This window comes from Convolutriloba macropyga, chromosome 2 (assembly GCF_964194025.1).
Source record: "Convolutriloba macropyga chromosome 2, txConMacr16.3, whole genome shotgun sequence".
NCBI lineage: Eukaryota > Metazoa > Xenacoelomorpha > Acoela > Convolutidae > Convolutriloba > Convolutriloba macropyga.
Genome location: NC_134469.1, coordinates 32,218,684 through 32,240,662, shown reverse-complemented (window position 1 = coordinate 32,240,662; position 21,979 = coordinate 32,218,684). Strand labels below are relative to the sequence as shown.

The window sequence follows — 21,979 nt, the reverse complement described above, 5'->3', positions numbered from 1 at the left end:
GCATGAAAAAACAACCTAAATATAGTGTTGGAGATTTTGTGAGGATTTCGAAAGCAGATACAACGTTTCGAAAAGGTTATAAGCAAACATTTACCGATGAGTTGTTTGAAATAATAGACATTCCAACTAAAAACCCACCAACTTACAGTTTATTAGACAAAAACGCTGAACCAATTCTGGGGAAATTTTACGAAGCGGAGTTGAATAAGGTTGTCGTGAAGAATTAATACGACAACGAAACAAAATTCTAGTTATCATACGTTTCTGACAATGAGTCGAATGGATTTTGGAGAAGGCGAACTCACAGTTCATCTTGTTTCGTCTGCTTCTATGGGTGTTTTCACAGACAACACGCTTGCAAACTTTAAAAATTTGTTTAGTGAAGAAATCATTCTTGAAGGTGACTGGCGCGTGGCACTGAGTGAAGTAATTTTTCCTGCGTTTATTTATAATGTTGTCGACACAGAGGTAAGAGTGTATAGAAAAAAAGAGAAACTAGAAAACCGAACAAACAGTGAATTTACTGTTAGTAAACCGTACATTGGAGAAAGAGGAAGTGTTTTGAAAGGGGCCTACGAAAATGTTGAAGAATTGATTCAACAGCTCAATAATCAGTTGAAGCTGGAAATGAAAGTAAAAATTAACAAAGTAACTGGTCATGTCAACATAACATTCAAAAACAAAGAAGAGGGAATAACGTTCCCCACGCCGCAAATTCCCAGTCTGCTCGGTTTTGAAGGATCTCAAGACGGAGGGAAAGGTTTCCACATTGGCTTCAAGTCAAAGCCTCATCTGCAGTTGACAAATAATCTAAATGAACACGACTCAGATTACCCTTTTGACCTCATAGCTGGAATTGAACTCATGTTTATTTACCTCGATATCATCGATTACCAACACGTGGGACACTCAAAAGCTCCTTTGTTGAGAATCATTGACAAAGACGATTGAAAAACTGTAACATTGGCATTGTTGAGCCCAGTCACAGAATAGTATTGAGTAATTTGGATTACAAAAAGTTGTTAACAAAAAGTATTCAGTGTGTTGCAGTTCAACTCCGCAGTGAAACAGGTAACTTAGTCCCATTAGCAGGGACCGGAAAAGTTATTCTGACCTTACACTTTAAAAAATTCTACTCATAGTTTTTGTATGGAGGCATACTACGCGCAACAAGCAGTATCGCCTTATTTTTCGGGACACTATAGACAACGAGGAAGTGGTTTCGGTGCTCTTGCTGCTGGAATTGGGAGAGCAGCCCTACCTTTGCCAGGAAAATTGTGCTACCTGCTGTTAAACGTATTGGAAAAGAGTTATTACTTCAGGCTGCTCCCGAGTTAATTGAGGTAGCTAGCAAGCGCAAAACACCCAAACAAGCGCTCAAAAGCACCGTCAAGAAAACTGTACGGAAACAAGTTGGAGGTTCAATGGGAGCTTACCGCGCAAGAAGGCGAAAATCAGTTCAAAAAAGAGTCAAAAGACCATATGGGAGTGGAAAAAAAGCACGGTTTTCAAAAGTAAGTAGAAGAAAAAACAATTCTCCTACAAAAGTACCGACGTCAAACATTTCACGGAAAAACCAGGTCACGCGCAGTCGCTCTGATTTTTTCTCAAATGTGAACAATGATTGCTAACCTGTTACCATCCGAGGCAACACACACAACTCTAGATCTTTTCGAGAAACCACCGCTTCTGGTTACTTTCGAGAACGCTTTCACACAAAAAATTGGACCATCTTTCTCGTCCGATGGCCCAGTCTTAGAAATTGAGGTATTGGGTGATCGAAACAACTTTATTGACCTTCAGAAAATTGTTTTGGAGATCAAATGTAAAATTACCCAAGCAAATGATGCTGACCTACGAGCAGGAACTGAAGCCGCCAATAGAGATACCCCATACTTTGTGAACAATACCCTTCACTCCCTCTTCTCTGAATGCACTGTTTCGGCTAATGGTATTAAAATTTCTAAAACAAATGGTAATTATGCACACAAGGGATTCATTGAAATTGAATTTTCTCATGGAGACAGTGCTAAAACACTTGGTTGGTCTGTCAAGGATATTATTACGAAGACGAACCTCAGAAAGTTGACGGCGCCGATACCCGTGCAACAGATGTTGGTGAGCGTAAGGCACTGGTTTCACAGTCAGTTGAAGCCACTTTTATTGGTAAGCCGGCTTGTGACATTTTAACATGTGATAAACATCTTCTGAGTGGTGTAACTCTACGATTTTCTTTCCGAAGGAGCTCCGAAGAATTTGTAACCATAGCAGAAGCAGCAGCTAAAAATTATAAAGTTAAAATAGTACAAGCCAACTTATACGTTAGAAAAATGACAATTACTGATATTGTTCTGGGAGCACTTGAAAAACAGCTAATGAAGACACCTGCTGTGTATGGTTTCACAGAAGTTCTACCTTGAACGTTTCTGGCTACAACAGGGGTTCAAAGTTGGCGTCAAGAGGATGTATTTTCGAAAGAACCAGTACGCCGGATGATAATTGCAATGAAAACTAATCAAGCTTACCTGGGTACAAACAGGACAAACCCCTTCATTACCGAGCCTTAAATTTATCCAAAGTCACTATATACCGTAACGGTTTACCTATTGTAGGCACTCCTATTTCAACAACACAGCGTAAACGAATTTACTACAACACAATTGAAGCCTTGGATTTTCTACAGAAGGGCACAGGACATGGTATTCCTCTTGGAGATTATGATAATCATTTCATTATGGCTTTTGATCTTACATCTACTCAGGAAGCTTCTCACAATTTCATTCATCCAGAACTAACCAACTGTTCAATATCAGTTGATCTCAATTCTCCCAAGCAATAGCTGACAATGTAGAAATTCTTCTTTTAGGAGAACGCAACTCTACGTTTTATGTTACTTCGGACCGTAAAGTAACAAAAACTGCTCTGCTAACTTACCCAGGACATGGATAGTTTTGAAATTTTTAACTTTGTGCAAAAATGTTGCCATCTGAAGCATAAATTTTTGGGTGTCTTTGCAGCTGACAACTTTCCTGGACTCAAAACAGAGAGTTTCATTATTGTTAATGCATCCGAATCGTCAGAACCAGGAACGCATTGGCTTTTATTATGCAGACGCCAAAACAACGTGTACTTTGCCGACCCCCTGGGATACTCTCTCGAAAACTATCAGGAAGTTTTCAAGCGATTGTGTCAAAATATTTACAAATTATTGAAGTACTCAAATCACAACCTATTCAACCCATGGACTCTGTTCTTTGTGGTCTTTATTGTATTTATATAGCTCATATTTTGTTCGATTCTAAATATTCATCATTGATTTTCATGAATGACAATGATTTAATGCGATTTAGTAAACACATGTTGTAATTTAACTTTTGAAAATTTACCACTCTTTTCCAAAGTTACAAGAGGTAAAACATCCACGGAAAATTTTAATTGAAGTTAGTTACAGTACTATCCATAGAAAATTGGAATCTGTAGTCATCAATCTTGAAATCAAACTCTCCATAACCACTTTGTAATATGTCTAAAATTCTACTTAAAACTGCACCATGAGGAGAATTATAAAGAACATTTGTTATACGGTTGATAGTAACAAAAAGAAATAAGTTAGTTTGAGTCTGTTGAGTCCGTTTGCAGTTCCATTGGAGACAAACTTGTGGTAATTTCTTCTTGGAACGCCGGCACGGTGTTTCCAGGCTGTGATGACTATTGTATAAAACCGCTGCAGTCAATTTATCCATTATTGGTCCCACTGAAACGTGATCTTCCACTTTTGAAATGAGTTCTTTAAAACATGTAAAAAGGCATGGAACGTTGAAGAATTTTGACGTCAATGACTTTCGGTCTTCGGCTGAAAATTTTTCAATTTCAATCAGAATGTGATAGTGAAATTGACTGTCAAAATTAAATCCATTTTTAAAGGTGCATGTGTTATCCCTTGATTGCTTTGAATAAGCATAACTAACTTCCTTGTTTGTTGGAGAGAACAACAATTCGGGCAACGTATTAGAAATACAAAACTTTTGAAATTTTCTGAAAAATTCTGGAGACTGTTCATACATAGCTTCAACCATATTGCGATAATTGGAAAACGAATAGCAATTCTCTGAACACGATCTCACTCTATGTTTCAGTTTTCAGTAGGTGACAAATTTTCTTTCTCCTCATCTGACTGAATTGTTCTCTTTTTCAATCTTCCTGAGGATTTTCGCGCAGTACTTTTTCTTTGCTCTTCATCTGGTTCCTTGAATTTCTTATGAAACTGATGGTTTTTCGGGTTTTAACAAACGCTTTATTTTGTCAATTTTACTGCTAAGTTTTTGAAACTCTGATAGAGACAAAGATATTCGTTGACTAAAACTCATATCGCCAACTTCATTGCGCTTGTATAATGTCAAGAACACGTATGTACCAGTATTATCATAAGTTTTCACATAAGCCCATACCGTTCGTTTGTCGCTCTCACAAATCGATAAAGAATAGTCAGAATAAGCACAATCTTTCTCAATTGCCGATGTCATAGCTTAACTAAACGTTATCAATACAACCTACTTCAATAGTCTAAATTTAGGAAATGAATCATTTTCTTTGCTGTGATTCATTCGCTACTATGTTTGCTCTTAGACAAGCTCGTAAAACCCTGCACACATGTAAAAGTTCTCGGATCACAAATACACCTATACACACACACACACACGCACACACACATACACAAACAACTATTCTTCAAATACATGTACTAGACACCACACCCTGTAAACGTCTCTGTTTAGCTAAAGGCTTGTCTAATTGAGTATTGTGCTACTTACAAGTTCAAACTTGTTCAATTCTAAATATTTGTTCGTTTTACTAGACAAAAATGGTATTCTCAGTAATGGTTCTACAAAAAACAGGTTTTTTTCACCACAGATACCTATTTCTAGAAAATTATCAACGTCGGTGTGCGGCCGTCATTGAACAAAATTGCGAAAACTGTCAGTGGGTGAGCATTAATAAGATTATGCTACCAAAATACGTCTACGATCACTTGTTCCTCTTTTTATCAGAAACCAGATCCTCTCTCGGAAATCTTGCACCGATCGACCTTATTCCAGGACTTGAAAGAGATGTTTTTTCAGACCCCTCCTCTCTCAATAGCTCAACTTTGAAATCACTGTATGAAATGAATTGTTCAACCGTCCCCTTTTATGATAATCAGGAAGGGACAATTCGTGACCTACATCAGTTAGATTCAATTTATGGAATAAAAAACCTAGAAAAAGCAGATGATTTATTACAACAAGGGGTCTCAAGCTCGTGTGAGAAAAACTCAGTCGATGATTCTCAAAGAATTATGGACATCGTTAGTCCAACGTCACCCTCCCTTTTCGATAATTGTACGCAAAAGATTCCCCAATTTAAACGTCTACAAAGCATGTCAACCATTGCTGACAGTTCTGAAGAGAGTACTATAGATATTCCGATGCAACGTCTGTCACCACTCAATGAAGAAACACCCCCAATTACTTATGCCCCGGCCAAAAAAAGTTGAAGCGAAGTGATAGAGTCCTGTTCTACGAAGATGATGCAGGCAAAAAACGAAAACTCTAATCAAAACCATAATTAAAACTTGAATTAACACTGTTTGTGTGTCTGTGTGTTGCATTAAATTATTTTATGCATGAAAATAAAAACAAATTCAAATGATTTTTTTTTGCTTCATCTCCTACTCTATAAAGGATTTCGAGACTTGTAGTTTTTTAAGTTAATGTATCGAACAACAAACTGATTGATTTCACTATAGTCAGAGTTTTAAAAGTACTGTAGAGGAGTCGAAATGAAATGTTTCTAATTCAATATATTGTATTATCTAAAAGACAAGCATAAAGGTTATTATTTGGTATAAGGAAAATCTGGGATAGTAAAAAAAGCAATTAGTTAGAAACAAACTAACATAGTCAGGATCGACCACAGGTCGAAGCAAGATGACCCCATCTACCACATCTGAGGCATAGTGGGCGGCCGGCACTCTGCATTTGAAGTACCTCCACTAGCCTCGCATTCTGCCATCCTTGGAATTCGATGGCAGCGGCAAGACGATTTTGAGAAGCAATAAGTCTCTCCATCTGATCGCCCTGCCCAATACCGTTCGAATTCCCATTCTCTCCGCCCACTGGAGTCTGTGTTGCAGCATCTCTACGTCTGCGATACGCAGCAACACCTGTTGTGCTCCAGCGGGACGGACTTCCCTCTGATGAGGACATATGAAATAAATAAAGTTTTCAAACATAATGTCTATTAGTTTTTAACTTAGTGCAGTTCTATGTTGTCCTATACTATTCAAGTTAGAATCATACCAAAAATTGTTTGTGAGTAATAAATGAGTAATCAATGCCTTGAGACCAAAAACATTATATCAACAAACACTTAGTTATATTTTCCTAACATTCAACCCCACCGAAATAACTTTACACTCCTTCATTCCTATCTAATATAAACAAGCACTTTATTTATGGTATGTATTCAATTACGTGTGTATAGTTGTATGCGTAGGTTAAGTAATAACAAATTATCAGTGACTTGTATAAACTTTTGTCTCAGAAAACTACGGGAACTGGAATTAGAAACTCAATTCTTAGTCACTTATTCCGCGAGCAAAATCTCACACAAAAATTTTAACTTCAAGTAAACAAACACAGATCCAGGAGCTATTGTAATAATAATAATAATAATAACAATAATAATAATAATAAAAATAATAATAATAATAATAATAATAATAATAATAATAATAATAATAATAATAATAATAATAATCAGAAGTTGATCAAAAACTCTGAATTTCTCAGCAATCAGTTGGTCTTTCTCTTTCTTGTCGAAGAACACAGAAAACAAAATCACAACAAAATGACTCTCCCTTGTCCTCATTGCAATCGAGAACTCTCTGATAAAAGAAGTCTGCGAAGACATCTATATTTGATTCACAAAATTGAGCCGGAGCGTCCTACTCTAATTTGTAATCAATGCAATTTCCAAAGTCAAACCCTACTTGGGATCACTGGTCACTGCCGCAGCCGCCACGGAGGGAAAACAGTCGAGAGTGTGTGCATATACTGCAATCATTGCTTCATGAGCAAAGATAACTTTGCCCAACACATGAGAAACAGGCACGGACTACCTGTCTGGGATACAAATGAAGCAACTGAACCTGAATCTCCGAACCAAGCTGGACCGTCCCGAGCCCGGATGTTTGAAAGAGCACCACCAAGACAGAGGGACAGTTGGCCAAAACCTGTATATTCAGCCTTTAACGGTGGTGTGGAGATTTACAATATCAAGCCAACATTGGAAATTGACCTGTTGGCTTATCTAAATTCGGTGAAGCCGGAGATAGATGAAATTCTACTGAACAAAACAAGTCATGGAGCTCAGAAAGTTCAACTGACAGCCGAGTTGAAACTATTGAAGCCATGAGTTGACGACGAAGACGAACACATTACAATTTTCGCCAAGACTGATATGAAAACTGTCTACTACGATGGTTTATCCGAAGAAGAGTTTTTCACAATGGCTCAGCAAATGATCTGTGTTCTGAACTGCTTTGCATCGAATGGGAGTGGATGGGTGCTAGAAAAAGTTATCAATTTGGAATTAAAAGTTGTAAAGTTCAACCCTATTCGTGGCTCGTCCTATCTAGCGCTGCCATTAGAACTGGTGAATAATCGAAATCTACTAAACATCCGCAATATAAATGACTCGAAATGCCTTCTCTACTGCTACACCGCAGCTTACCACTTGAAATTGGGTCCTACACTAGAGTCTAATTCTTGGCGACTGATTACCAGCCCAGCCCTGTATAACAGTACGAACGTGAGTGCCCATCAACCTCAAGGCGAGTATGAAATGCCAATGGCTGTCGATAAAATTGATTCCTTTGAGACATTTGAACAAGTAAACGTTAATGTTTTCCGATATCATAAAAAACAATTGTTACCTCTCAGAGTATCCAAGAAAAGATACAATTTTGTTATCGATTTGATTCTGATTTCTGATGGCCAACGCTTTCACTATGTTCTGATAAAAGATCTAGAAAAACTGGTATCAAACATAAGAGGCACAATTGTTAATCACCGCTCGGCTCTTTGTAGAAACTGTTTCCACCTTTGCAGCAGCTCGGAATTATTGAAAAAGCATCAAGAACTGTGTTATGATTATGACGCTGCAATTATCACAATGCCTACGAAGAAAGATCTGGTCGTTAAAAAACATAAAGCGAAAATTTTTTCCCCAATTGTTGTGTACTTTGATCTTGAATCAATATTGGAAAAAGTTCAAAGCGTGCCAAATGACCCAGAAAAAAGTCATTCCAGGTTAATAGAAAAGCATACACCGAGCGGATACTGTTTTGCTGCAGTTGAACACGACTGCTCAAGTCTGTTCAGATACCGACTGAAACGAGGACCTGACTGCATGATAGATTTTGTAGGCCAAATGGAGAAACTAGCGCGTGACATTCACTACAGAAAATAAGAGCATCGTGTATTTTCTGGAACTATTCCAACAGACAAGCAAAAAGCAAAAGCAAAAAGTTGTTGGATTTGTGAAAGAGATTTTGATGACAGTGATGTAGAAGTTTTGGACCATTGTCATTTCAAAGGTAATTTTCTGGGCTGGGCTCATGAAGTTTGTAATGTCAACCAAAAAACCCAAAACTTTACTCCTATTATCGCTCATAATTTGAGTCATTACGATTTACACCACCTATGCAATGCATTACACAATTGTCACTCCAGGAACAAGTTTACAATAATACCGAACACAGATGAGACATATATCAGTTTAATGCTTAAAGTTTTTATAGAAGAACGTCCAGGCCGAACGAACAGGCTTATTCAAGTTTACGAGGATCTTCGTTTTTTGGATTCATTTCAATTTATGAACACTTCGTTAGAAAAATTAGTCGATTCACTGCCAGACGACAGTTTTAGAATATTGGATAAGCATTTTGAAGATTATCAGACGAGTGATGTTAAATTGTTACACGGCAAAGGATTTTATCCTTATTCTTATATAGACCTTTTGACCGATTCAAAGAATCAAAACTTCCGCCTCTGAGCAGTTGGATCAATTCATTGTCAGGTAAAAACAACATACCGTCTATCACAAAAATCTGAATTGGAAAAAGCACAAGAATTTTTGGAAACTTTGATTGCTTCAATTTGGGTGACTATCACGATTTTTACTTGTCAGTAGATACGTTGCAGCTAACAGAATTCGTACCGTATGCTTTCAAACATATGGGTTAGATTGTGCTCAATATTTTTCGGCACCAAATCTTGCAGGCGATGCTTTCCTGAAAATTTGTGAACCGGAACTTGAATTACTCACAAACAGAGACCATTTAGATTTTGTGGAAAACTTGATGCGAGGTGGTGTGGCTTCTGTGTTTGCAAAAAGGTTTTTTGGGGCCAATAATGAATATCTTCCCAACAGTTTTAACCCGTACAAGGAGCATAGTTTCGGTCTAATGATAGATGCGAACAACTTGTATGGAGGAATCATGAAGAATTTCCCACTACATTTTGGAAATTTTGAGACCGACACAACAACAAGCCTGCAAACAATTCTCGAAACCAATGATGAAAGTCCATGTGGTTTCATCGTGGAGTGTGATCTTGAATATCCTGATGATTTACACGATGACCACAAGGACTTTCCGTTGGCACCAACAAAGGAGTCAGTCAAACCTTTCTGGTTGAGTGAGTATCTATTTGAACTTTTAAATGACATCAATCTGAAGGATAATTTCAAAGTGAAAAAACTGTTACAAACTCTTTACAACAAGGAGCGATATAGACTGCATTATATCACACTGAAGCTTTATGTGTCACTAGGTCTAAGGGTAAAAAAAGTTCATCGTTGTCTCAAGTTTTCCCAGAGCAAATGGTTATCGGCTTATATTGATCTAAACACAGATATGCGCCAGCGTGCAGCTAATAAATTTGAGGAAAATTTTTTCAAGCTGATGTCAAACTGTGCTTATGGTAAATGTTGCGAAAGTAAAAGAAATCATCAGTCAATTTCACTGGTTCGTACTGAAGAAAAATTGTGAACGAACACAGAAAAGTTTAACGTTAAAACATTAAAAGTTTTCAATAACGATCTGGTTACAGTTACAATGCGGTAATACAAAATTTTTTGGAACAAGCCAACAATAGTGGGTGCAACAATAATGGACTTGTCAAAAATGTACATGTTTGATTTTCATTATAACACAATGAAGAAACATTTTGACTGTTTGTTATTATACTCAGACACAGATTCGTTGACCTAAAAAATAAGAACAATCGACCTGTACAAGGATCTAAAGGAATCAAACGATTTGAATGAGAAATTCGACTTTTCAAAATATGAGCGGGACAACAATTTGTTTGATGACAAAAAAAAAGATGGTGGTTTTGAAATTTAAAGATGAGTTGAAGGGACGACCGATGGAAAGCTTCTGCGCTCTCAAATCGAAAATGTACTCCATCACAACTGAAGGTTAGTTATCAACTTACTTTTTTCTTCTTTATGATAGCATCTACGATATCCTAAGCAGTGTGTTGACTAAGGAAAGTTTTTTATAAAAGCAGAAAATTGTTTAGATTTTTGACATTTCAAAACAAAAAACTTTTTCATGAAAAAAGTCTGAAACTTGAAGCACAAAAACGTAGTCATGATACGGATAGCTTTTTATTTTGTTTTACAGATGAGCAGAAAAAATCTGTTAAAGGAATCACTAAACACGCCCAGGCTCGACTCACCCACGATGTGTTTAAATCAGTTTTGATGGGGGATCATGGCTTAATTAGAACGCCAAACTACAGAATCGGTTCGATTAATCATCAGCTTTACACAATTGAGACAAACAAAATAGCACTGACCGCCTTTTGTGACAAGCGATATTACATTGACTCAATACACTCACTCCCTTTTGGTCATAAAGCAATTGGGGAGAACGCGGTGTATCAAGAAATAGCACTGAATGAGGAATGGGGTTTGACAGACATTGAGGAACAAATTGAGAAAGGGGACCAATCTAACCCGAATGCTACATTTGAATTATCAGATGGAACCATTTTTCAGCAAGATGAACAACCTTTCTTCACACCTCCTGATCCAGGTTTCTATCAACAGATCAGTTACACTGAAAGTGAGTTAGAGGGAGACTTAGTAAACTTTGATGAAGAAAGTGCAACTAAAATTAGTAGCGATAACAGTGAGTAGAGAAACCCTTTCATTATTCATAAAGCTATTGAGGAGTCTGGAGTAGAAAGTGAATTTGAACAACAAATAGAAAGTAGTCGTTCTAAATCTAGAAAAAAGAGAATGAAATCAACAGAGCAGTCAACATTGAAAGGGGAGGAAACACCAATTCAACAAAATTATAAACATAGTCGTAAACGACGACGCATCTATTTAATCGAAAGTGATTCAGATTGATGCTTGAAATGTATTTATTTTAATGACAGATTGATTGATCTTAGCTCTATTAACGACTTAAAATGTGCTTGATTAATTTACTGTTGAAAATTGAAAAATTTCAGAAATCAGTTGTTCGGATTTTAAAATTAGACTAACGTTGTGAAAAGTGAAGAGACTATGAACAATAAAGAAATTACTTTGCTTGCTGTGATCTGTTTTTGGACGAACGCTGTAGAGTTTTAAATAACCAAAAGTTTCTGAAAGAAAAATCAATGAAAAAGATTTGTTCGATTGAGAATTACTTGTGAAAAATGTAGGCAGATTGTTTGAAAATTTTGTCAGAAGAGCTTCTTGTGTTACATAGATTATCATTTCGAATAAAAGATAAACTCGAGAAATTTTAAATATTTGTTGATTTTTGTAATTGCAATTCTCTTATACATTTCAGGAGAAACTACTATTGTTTGAACTTTTATTATCAGTGCCTTTTGACGTATTTCAAGACTTTGAAAAAGTTAGAACTTTTAAAATAATTGAAAATTCAACTGGAATACAAGTTAGAAACAGATAAGTTGATACCAGCGAGGTGGTACGTTCAACAGATATATTTAGAAGTAATTAAGGCCTTCAAACCCTATGAAAATGTTTGCTTTTGTCGGAAACCTGAGAAGTTTTAGCTTTCCTTGGGAGAAATCCTTTGAAAGAAGTAATAGTAGCGGTAAATTGTGTGACACTCACAATAAATAGTGTCTCTGCCTTCAAGCAGCTTAAAACCTCCTATCAAGTTTGCAGCTCGCAAAAATTTCGCTTTATCTTGCTTCTTTTAAACCTTAATACACAAGAATTCCCTTTTGATACCATAGCAGAGATAATTAAAAATTTCGGTTGTTTGAAATAGCTGCGGTGCTTAATTCATTAGAGACAAAACAGAAACGATTCACACTGTTTTCTAATTAAATGCCCGCAAACAATCAAATGTGTTTGCGCTAATAACAGACGGGCTATTTTGCTGTTTATCTCAACAGCATTCTCAAACCAGCGCGGCTACTTGTTTCATAGTACACTGAATACAGTTTTATTACACCCAGGCAATTCTTGTTTGAAGTTTTCCCTCGCCGCTTTCAAGCATTCAATTGTGAACATTCCACTTTGTAATTAAAAGAAAGTATTTCAGGCGAAATTGACAGAAAAGTTGTTAATGAATGGTGTTGGGATTGGGGGGATGCTTAGGACTATTTTGATTGTGTATTATTAAAGTAAAATTAAATTTGATTCGTTTTGTTTCGCTTGTTTGTTGCTATTAAAGGTTTTTGAGAAGTCGACTACTTCCGTCAGGTTTTGACAATAATTGTTGTGAAATGCCGGGCTTTGTTAGCGAGAAATCACAGTGTCCTTGACATCGCCGGCCCCATTTGCAGGATTGCAAAGAAAGAATAAAACTGTCGGATTGCAGCGTGTTGAATCATCCGTAAAGTTGAAACAAGAAGTAAAATAAAAATTGACTGTAATGAAATATAAGGGTACAAATTAAAGCTGGTGGTTCGTAAAAACGAGCCAAAGAAATCAATCATCGGAAACACTAACCAAAAACACCTCCAGTGTCAAAAGAAAGCAAGAGGGGTGGGTCTTAGACTTGCGAGAAAATAAAACCATTAACAAGTTGAAATGGGCTGGTGATAAGGGATGATCAATGGAACATAAATATGTGATGAATCGATCTGCTGGTTTGTAAATGACATCCAGAACGTAAGAGGGTGTAACGTGTTGATCAGAAGCCATGAAAGTTTGAGCAGCCACCTTTTCTTTAGAAGGGCAAACTGTTGTCCCTAAATTTCCTATCTTTAAAGAGACTGTTTGTTTATGCCGAAATTTGGGTTTCATTCTGCGAAAACATTGCTCAGTTTCACAACTGGTCTAATGCGTTCTCCGAAAGACGTCTTCAACTTAACTGATCGGACAATCCCATCTTCCCATCTGTGCCAGGGACAACTTGAATAACTCTAGCCAAAGGCCAGAGGCCACGAGGAGGGGTGAAATCTTCTAGAATCCATACCAAGTCGTCAACCTGTAAATTTTACAACGTCTTATGCCATTTACAACGTACTTGTTGAGTTGGTAAATACTCCCGTAGGAAACGATTCCAAAAGTGAGTTGCAATTTGTTGTGATGAACGCCAACTTTTTGAAAGATTCTTCTCTTTACCAATGAAGACGCAAGGAGACAAATTAACGGATGAACGACCTAGGAGAAAATGATTTGGTGTCAGTGGTAAGGGGTCGTTTATATCATATGGAACCTTTGTGAGAGGCCTGGAGTTCATGCTTGCCTCTATTTCGCAAGCAACTGTGTTGAGAATTTCGTCAGTTAAAGTTCTCGAACCAATGACCTTGTAAAGTGATAGTTTAAAAATTTGTACCAATCTCTCCCAAATTCCACCGAAATGGGGGGCAGCTGGGGGATTAAATTTCCAATCTATCTCCACATTCATTAGATGTAGCTTAGCTGCTAATGATTCTTTCAGTTCTGCGATGCTAGATTGCAGAGCGTTGTTTGAACCAACAAAAGACTTGCCACAATCTGAGACGAATTTGTTGGGTTTTCCTCTGCGGCTAACAAAACGCCTCATGCAGTTGTGAGATCATTCGAAACTTCAAGATGTACTGCTCTAACAACAAGACAGGTGAAGAGCAAAATATATCGGCTAGATAACCTGCCATTGTTTTTAACAGGAAAGGGTCCTGTGAAATCGAGACCAGTTGTTTCAAAGACAAACTGATTTTTCTTGGGTAATCTGTCCTCGGGTAAATCAGCCATCTTGGGGGTGCTAACATCTTGCAGCATTCTACGACATGGCAAACAGTGGCGTATAGTCTGTTTAACAACTGCTCTACAGCGAAGTATCCAATAGTATTCCATGAGAGTGTTTCTAGTCTGCTCGGGACCACAATGACAATTAATTTCGTGTGTGTGTTGTATCAGCAGTTTAACTGCAGCATTGTTACCGTCAAGTATTATGGGATAACGAGCGGTCATCAAAAGACTTGCTTTTGTCAAGCGACCACGTGCTCTTATTAGGTTATTCTCGTCTAGGAAAGGTGATAGTGCTTTCAATCTGCTGGTACCAGAGACCTCAAGTCTTTTTTTCAACAACATGTATTCTGATTGAAAATCATGTTTTTGAATATTGTGCATAACGTGCAGATAAGCTCTAATGTAATGTGCTAACTTCATTTCTGCGTTGCGTTTCCTACATTTGTCCGCAAAAAGAATACAGACTGCTATCACACGTATTATTTTGTTCCAACTGCTAAATCTTGTCGCGTCGACAATGTCTGATACAGTTGAGTTTACTGAAGAAAACGAAACAACCTTTACTTGTTTAGCCTGCAAAATTTCCTGTTTTGGCCACTCAGATCTTTTTTGACTCAAAAATGACGGTCCTGAAATTCATCGAGATTTTGACGTCATTTGCTCAACGCTATATCCTCGAGTTCCGTCATCTGCAGGGTTAGCTTTGGATGAAACGTACTTCCAATCGAAAGCGGAGGAGACATCTAGAATTTTGGCTATTCGATTTGCAACCAATATTCTATGGCGCATTTCAGGTATTCTCAGCCAGTACAGGACTGTAGTGCTGTCAGACCAAAAAACACAATCTGAATACTCTATATCTTGTTCTTCTTTTATAAACTGGGCTAGTTGGGCTCCATATACAGCGGCTTGCAATTCCAGATTGGGGATAGTCATCCTTTTTATTGGGGCTACACGAGCCTTGCCCATAACAAATTTAACGGAGATCGATGGATCCGAGTACTCAATTCGCATGTACGAGACGACAGATAGAGCGTATTCCGAAGCGTCAGTAAAGGTATGGAGCTCAATTGAGCTAATAGTTTTATCTAGGAAATAATTCCTAGGAATTTCGATGTCCTTAAATGCCGGAATTTCTTCCCTTAAACTACTGAAATCCTGGATGTTATCGAGTAAAAGGGGTTTGTCCCATTTTGGACCATGGTTCCAGGCGGCTTGTAAAACTTTTCGTAGACGAATTGTTAGAGGCGCTATAAACCCAAGGGGATCAAACAAAGACGCCACCAACTTGAGTAATACTCTTCGAGTTACGTTGCCTGAAATCTGGATTTTTTGAAGTAGTTTACTTTCAATGACATAGCAATCTAATGCTGCGTTCCATGGTAAGCCAAGTACCTTTTGGTACTGAGGGAGAGCGTTGTCTGGATTTAACCTTATTTTGGGTTCTATTGAATTTAGAAACCCAGGACTGCTTGAATTCCATTTGGTTAGGTTGAAACCTCCCTTAGAAAGAACTTTTCGCATTCCTTGCAGTATTTTTTCAGCATCTTCGAGTGAATTTGTGGAAACATCGAGATCATCCATGTAAATGTTGCGTTCTACATATTTGAGAGCATCTGGAAACTGTTCTTCGTTGTCACGAGCCGTTTTTCGCAAAGCATATGAGGCGATGCATGGTGAGTCTGTGGCTCCAAAAATGTGACTGGTGTACTCGTAAGTTTCAATACGACCATCATTGTTCCAAAGGAAGCGTAGGAATTTTCTGTCTTCGGGAGCTACCTTAACCTGCATGAACATTTGTTCAATATCAGCGGAAAGCGCTAATTTGTTCTCTCGGAATCTCAAAATTACACCGGTAAGATTGCTCAGCAATTCTGGACCTTTCAGAAGATTAAAATTTAAGGACTGACCTTGAAACACACTTGATGAATTAGCGACACGGCGTACTTTTCCAGGTTTGTTCTCATTGATGAGGAAGGAACGAAGTCTTTTCATCTGGTTGTTCTTTAATTTGATTAATTTTTGTGACATAGCCGTTCTGCAAGTCTTTCTCAAGCGTTTCCTCGTATTTTTGCTTTAATTCTGGTTTATTTGAAAGTTTATTGTTGAGCTGATGAAGTTGTTTCTCCGCAAGCCATCTGTTATTTGGGAGATTGGCGTTCTCTTTCCAGAGAATTCCAACTTCATAATGACCCTTGACGAGTTTAGTGGTATTTTCTAAAATATCAAGGGCTCTTTTGTCATATTTAGACATTGCTTTCTTGGATGAAGCTATGCCTAAGTTCTCAATTTTCATCCAATCGGAGACCAACTTGAACATACTGTTGTCCATATTAGGATGGCTGTTTAGCTGAGTGAATTGAACTGGATTGCAATCATCTGGGATTAAGTCAGTTTTTCCAGCGCATGTCCAACCAAGTTGGGTTTCAACTCCCCATGGTGCATTCCTGGGTCCTTTAACTATTTGTTTGTAGTGTATCAGATCTAGATTGTCAATTCCGAGAATGATGAAAACATTATTGTCCCCTATGTCTGGGAAACAGATATGGTTGAGGTGTTCAAAGGAATCACAGAGGCGATTCAGTTTCTTTGTATCAACGGGTGACATATTGAGATCCGGAACGGCGACGACGTCTATTTGTTCGAATGACTGTTCCCCATGTAAGGGTCTAATTTGAAGTTTTACAGGTGCACAATCAATTTCTTTAGTCATATGATAGCCACTAATTGGCATTTTTCCAATGGTATTCATGTTTAAATTCAGATTTGTTGCAGTTGACCTCAGCAACAAGCTTTGGCAGCTACCATTGTCCAAATAAGCATAAGTATCCAAAACTTCATCACCATTTTTGAGTTGTACAGGAACAACGGCTACCTGTCCTGTTCCTTGTAAATTTAAAGTTTTCACATTAGACTTTTTTGAACCTGACTTAATAGCGAAGCTATCGTGCAATAGAGTGTGGTGTTTCATACCGCAACTGTGGCTACGGCAAACGTTTTTGGAAGTGCACTTTTCTACGTGATGGTTTCCAAAACAGTTGAAACATAATCTAAGTTTTCTTATGTGCTCTCTGCGAATGCTTGCTGGGAGAGCTTGGAAGTGGGTACATTTGTATAGAAACTGGCAACTTTCATTGCTTGGGCAAAGTATCACAGGGGGTTGCCTGCCTTCAACTGTCAAGTTCCTGCTAGAACTGCTATTTGACTGTTTATATTGATTAGTTTTCCATCCACTTGTAGCTGACGGGTAGTTTTGTACACTCGGAGAAATTTTCCAGGACAATTTTGCGTGGCTTGAGTGAAAAGTTTGGAGGCTAGAGTTTAAATCTCGACACGCTTTGGAGTATTTCAGAAGCCAGTCAGAAAGTATCTGTAGAGATGGTTGCTGGAAGTCCTTTTCTAACACAAATTTGTTCCACTCAAGACGTACGGGATTGGGCAATTTTGCTAGCGCCACATTTAGGTTGGTAGTTGCATGAAGGTCGTGAACGAATCCTAATTGCTGAAAGGTATCCACCATTGTCAAAAGAAAAGAAGAGAAGTGTGTGTAGCTCTCTGGATGGGATAAATTGGGTGATTTGAATCTATTCAGTTTCTCAAGGAAAGCGTTTACAATTCGCTTTGGATTCCCAAAGTTTTCTTGAAGGCGATGAAAAGCTGAAGCGTATAAGTCACCGTTGCAGCCATAGCCGTCGACGAGGGCTTTCGCCTCACCTGTTAATAGTGATTGTAGGTGAATCATTTTTTCAGAAGATGTCATTGGTGCTCTGTCAATAGTAGCTTGAAAAATGCTGTACCATTTCATCCAGCTTATTGGATCACCATCAAAATGGTCCGCATGTAACTTGGGTACGTATTTTTGAAAGCAAGTAGACATTGAGGCACTGTGTATAGGAGCAAATGGCATCTGCGTAACTGATGTGTTAGGAATATTACTGAAGCTTGGCTGTGTTAATGGAAAAGAGTTATTTTGTCCAAGTGAGTTGCTATCAGTTGAGGGAAGTCCGCAAGGAAAAGTTGAGAACGATTGCTGAGATGCACTGCAGGGTGCAGCTGACATCTTACAATTTGAGGTGTATGAGGTGTTGTTGACAGGTAGAGTTGTACCACCGGGTGCAGTATAACCATAACTGACAAAACGCGAACTCGCAGCGGGCGCTGACGTATTGCTTTGAGTGGTGTGATCAGTCGAAAGAGTGTCGTCAAAGACAAAATGAGTCCGGCGTTGTTGTAAATGTTACAAGGTGTTGTCATGCGTTTCTATGTTCTCATTGGAGTTCAAGGATAATCCACCAGATGAGGTTTGCTGGAGAGGCCTCTTTGTCTCTTTAACATGTTTTCGGAATAGTGTCCGAGTTTGTTTTACTTCTATCTTCAAACGACTGTGTTCTCTGGACATAATATCTTGTTCATCAGGCTCCAAGCCACTGATTAGGTCAATTACATCTGGTTCAAGCTTCTGCTGCATTTCCCTAAATTCATTAACTGTTTCCTCTAAAGTTTCGAGGACTCTATAGCAGCGATCAGGTAGTCAGTATGTAGTTTGATGTCATTTCCGATCATAAGTTTAGAGGTTTCCAAACGCTTCTGTTCATTTGACTTGGTTGCGGTTGAGGTACCAATGGATTGTTGAGTTTACATTGCTCCATCTGGGGAATCGGATGAACTGGTACTCATTTTGGGCACTGTATTGTTTGAGGTTGACCGCGTCTCAACCATTAATGAGAAGTCAGAGTAGTTCAGACAAACCGAGTAAAATCAGGAATGTTTGGTGGTAACAGTAGTAGTTTTTGCCGCCAGAACCTACTGAAACCTATCGATATCAATGCCCTACGAGTGTTAGAACCAACCAATACCTACCAAATACCAATACCTACCGAAAACTGGAACCTACCAATACCTACCAAAACCGTAACCTACCAGTACCTACTAAAACCAATACCTACCAAATACCAGAGCCTAACTATACCTACCAAAAGCCGTAAACTACCAATACCTACTAAAACAAATACCTACCAACTACCGGAGCCTACCAATACCTACCAAAGGCCGGAATTACCAATACCTACCAAAACCAATACCTACCAAATACCGAAGCCTACCAATACCTACTAAAAACCGGAATCTACCAATACTTACCGAAAGTCGGAATTTATCAATACGGCCGACCAGAAGGTGTCCTTGGGGCGGGTAAAAACCCCCCAAAAGACCGGAAAGAAGGCGAGGGGTTGGGGAGACGACCAACCAGAAGGGTGTGTTCGGGGCGGGTAAAACCCCAAAAGAACCGAAAAGCAATTGGGGGGTTGGGGAAACGACCCACCAAAAGGGGGTCCTCGGGGTGGGTAAAACCCCAGAAGAACCGAAAACCAAGTGGGGGTTTGGGGAAGCGACCAACCAGAAGGGGGTCCTCGGGGTGGGTAAAACCCCAGAAGATCCGAAAGGCAAGTGGGGGGGGGGGGGTTGGGGAAACGACCAACCAGAAGGGGGTCCTCGGGGTGGGTAAAACCCCAGAAGAACCGAAAAGCAAGTGGGGGGGTTGGGGAAGCGACCAACCAGAAGGGGGTCCTCGGGGTGGGTAAAACCCCAGAAGAACCGAAAAGCAAGTGGGGGGTTGGGGAAACGACCAACCAGAAGGGGGTCCTCGGGGTGGGTAAAACCCCAGAACAACCGAAAAGCAAGTGGGGGGTTGGGGAAACGAAAAACCAGAAGGGGTCCTCGGGGTGGCTAAAACCCCAGAGGAACCGAAAGCAATAAGCGAAATTAAATATTGATAAAATTCTTAATGTTGCAATCTTTATCTTTGTCTTTTTTGTCTTTTGTGTATTTTTGTGTAGTTACCCCACCATAGTATCATTGTTTTTGAACAAGTCTAATTTCTGATACTTGGATATTCTGAAACATTGAAAAAAATCATGGTGCACATCGGCTTAGCTCATTGGAGAATGTATGTTTTTTTTTTTGAAAACAATACTTAAATTCGAGTGTGGTTTTAAACTGTTTTGTTGGGTGCCAAAAATGTTAATGAATGGTGTTGGGATTGGGGGGGATGCTTAGGACTATTTTGATTGTGTATTATTAAAGTAAAATTAATTTTGATTCGTTTTGTTTCGCTTGTTTGTTGCTATAAAAGGTTTTTGAGAAGTCGACTACTTCCGTCAGGTTTTGACAATAATTGTTGTGAAATGCCGGGCTTTGTTAACGAGAAGTCACAGTGTCCTTGACAAAAGTCCTTCAACTATAATTAGTAAACAAATAATAAAAGTAGAAGACTGAAATGACCAGAACGCAATTGCAAAGTATTTGAGGGAATTATAAATAAAGTCGAGAGTTGAAACAAACAATCAAAACAAAACCAAATAACAAAATGAAATGATCGAAAATTGTTTGGAATATTTGAAGGGAAAACCAGAAAGCTTTATCCGCTTGTTATTACCATGAAGTGTACGAATACAATTTCTTTAGTAATAAATAGGTTCCCTTTTTAACCCATGAAAAATTTTTGAAAGAAATCGTGTCTTACTGGGCACGCAATGGGTGGCGGACATTTGGGTGTTAATGTGTTCGCAACGGGGGACTGTTCTCGCCAAAACGCCGAAAAATTACAAAAAATTGGGAAAAATTTTCGTGTCCCCCCCCCCCCCCCGTTGCGAACACAGTAACACCCAAATGTCCCCCCCCCGTTGCGTGCCCAGTAAGACACCTTACTACTACTAACTACTGACTACTAACTACTAACTACTATTTACTAACTACTAACTACTGACTACTAACTACTAACTACTAATTACTAACTACTAAATACTAACTACTAACTACTAACTACTAACTACTAATTAATAACTATTAACTACTAACTACTAACTACTAACTACTAACTACTAACTAATAACTATTAACTACTAACTACTAAGTACTGACTACTAACTTCTAACTACTAAATACTAACGACTAGCTACTAACTACTAACTACTAACAACTGACTACTATATGCTAACTACTAACTACTAAGTACTGACTGCTAAATGCTAATTACTAACTACTAACTACTAACTACTAACTAATAACTACTAACTACTAACAACTTACAACTAACTATTAAATATTAACTAATAACTACTAACTACTAACTACTAACTACTGACTACTAACTACTAACTACTAACTACTAACTACTGACTACTAACTACTAACTACTTATTACTAACTACTAACTACTAACCACTAACTACTCACTAATAACTACTAACTACTAACTACTAACTACTAACCTCTAACTACTAAATACTAACCACTAGCTACTAACTACTAACTAATAACTACTAACTACTAACTGCTAACTACTAATTACTCACTACTAACTGCTAACTACTAACTATTAACTACTACATACTAACTACTAACTACTAACTACTAAATAATAACTACTGACTACTAACTACTAACTACTAACTACTGACTACTAACTACTAACTACTAACTACTAACAACTAACTACTAACTACTAACTTCTAACTACTAAATACTAACCACAATCTACTAACTACTAACTACTAACTACTAACAACTGACCACTAATTGCTAACTACTAACTACTAAGTACTGACTACTAACTGCTAATTACTAACTACTAACTAATAACTACTAACTACTAACTACTTACAACTAACTACTAAATATTAACTACTAATTCTAACTACTAACTAATAACTACTAACTAATA

The 21,979-nt window shown here is 38.1% G+C and overlaps 2 protein-coding genes across 2 annotated transcripts; both read right to left on the bottom strand.

Moving 5' to 3' along the window:
* Window positions 1-14,895: 14,895 nt before the first annotated feature.
* Window positions 14,896-16,056, bottom strand: LOC142334881 (uncharacterized). The gene has a single exon (XM_075383206.1). The coding sequence runs from the start codon at window positions 16,054-16,056 to the stop codon at window positions 14,896-14,898; it is 1,161 nt and encodes a 386-aa protein (XP_075239321.1).
* Window positions 16,057-16,222: 166 nt separating this feature from the next.
* On the bottom strand, window positions 16,223-18,319 carry LOC142334880 (uncharacterized). The gene has a single exon (XM_075383205.1). It carries the CDS (start codon window positions 18,317-18,319, stop codon window positions 16,223-16,225), a length of 2,097 nt encoding a protein of 698 aa, XP_075239320.1.
* Between the last annotated feature and the right edge of the window lie 3,660 nt (window positions 18,320-21,979).